This window comes from Pterocles gutturalis, unplaced genomic scaffold, assembly GCF_000699245.1.
Source record: "Pterocles gutturalis isolate BGI_N339 unplaced genomic scaffold, ASM69924v1 C11903755, whole genome shotgun sequence".
Classification (NCBI taxonomy): Eukaryota; Metazoa; Chordata; class Aves; order Pterocliformes; family Pteroclidae; genus Pterocles; species Pterocles gutturalis.
In genome coordinates, this window is record NW_010155050.1 from 1 (window position 1) to 1,415 (window position 1,415).

A 1,415-nucleotide genomic window follows, 5' to 3' on the forward strand; every position below is an offset into this window, starting at 1 on the left:
TGTGGCCCAACATTGGGAGCATCAGCTCCTGTAACAGTGAAACAGGAAAATAAAATGTCTTTGCAGCCCATTGCAACTGTACCGAACGGAGGCACTACCCCCAAAATAAGTAAAACTGTGCTCCTGTCTAACAAAAGCATGAAAAAGAATTTAGAACATGCCCCTAAGAAATCTCACCCAAAAGCCAAACCAGGGGTGCTGAAAACAAAAGACAAAGCAAAGAAGAAGGTTCCTAGCAGTAACGTTATGCCAGGAAGCCCAACAAAAACTGTGTATAAAAAGCCACAAGAAAAGAAAGGGTGTAAATGTGGTCGTGCCACCCAAAATCCAAGTGTTCTTACATGCTGTGGCCAACGCTGCCCTTGCTATTCTAACCGCAAAGCCTGCCTTGACTGCATATGCCGTGGCTGCCAAAACTCGTACATGGCTAATGGGGAGAAGAAGCTGGAGGCATTTGCAGTGCCAGAAAAGGCCTTGGAGCAGACTCGGCTTACTTTGGGCATTAATGTGACAAGCATTGCGGTGCGCAATGCCAGCACAAGCACCAGTGTAATCAATGTGACAGGGTCACCAAACTACGTTTTTAGCTGCCAGTACACACGATGATAAAAGTTTGGATGAAGCTATAGACATGAGATATGACTGTTGAATCTTTCTTTCTTTTCCCTGCCATCAGTAGGGGAACTGCTACAGTTTTAAGGCAGCTATGGTTCTGTTTAACTTGCTGGAGCTCCTGCGTTTAGATCACTTGTATCAAGTGTTTTTCATTGCTATGTTCTGTGTATTAGTGTCTGGGAAATAGTTGCAGATAACGGAGGAGTTACCCTAAAACTGTTTTTAGTTCTTACAGCACCTCATAGTTTGAGATCAATTGCTGATGTAAATGATTTTATCACAAGATCTTTGTCAAGGAGTATATTAACCTCATTGTACTTGGTCATGCTTTGTGCTCAGTCAAAGCTTCTGCTTAAAATGTAGAGAAGAGGTATCTAGTTAGTCCATCTGAACTGTGCTATGATGTAGAAAAGTAGTTAACCATCAGGTACAGTCACCATTACTAGAGAATCGCCTAATATTCCTGTAGGAAACTCTCCAGCATTGAGCTGGAGAATACAGTCTGAGAAGGGTAGATAACTTCTGATGGTGAGGATTGGTTATCTACTCCATGGAACAGTTTAACAATAAAAAAAGATTACTAAATATAGTGAGAAAGCTAAAAGCCCAAAAAGCAGCTTGGTCTCCAGACCAGGGTCAGGAAGATCAGTTGGTTAGCTATGAACGTCAGGCTGCTGACTTGGATACCCCATCCCTATTAACAACATCGTTCTTTTTTTTGTTTTGTTTTGTTTTCTTGACAATTCCACAGGTCACGTTCCTGACCCATTATGCTCTCTGTGCCAACTCCATTTTTTTTT

General features: G+C 42.0%; 1 protein-coding gene across 1 annotated transcript; it reads left to right on the plus strand.

The window, feature by feature from the left end:
* Positions 1-6: 6 nt before the first annotated feature.
* Positions 7-1,124, plus strand: MSL2 (male-specific lethal 2 homolog (Drosophila); the record flags this gene model as incomplete). Its single annotated transcript, XM_010086231.1, is given in 2 exon segments — positions 7-572; positions 574-1,124. Coding segments are annotated over 2 exon segments (642 nt in total), but the record flags the coding sequence as incomplete, so codon positions are not given.
* Between the last annotated feature and the right edge of the window lie 291 nt (positions 1,125-1,415).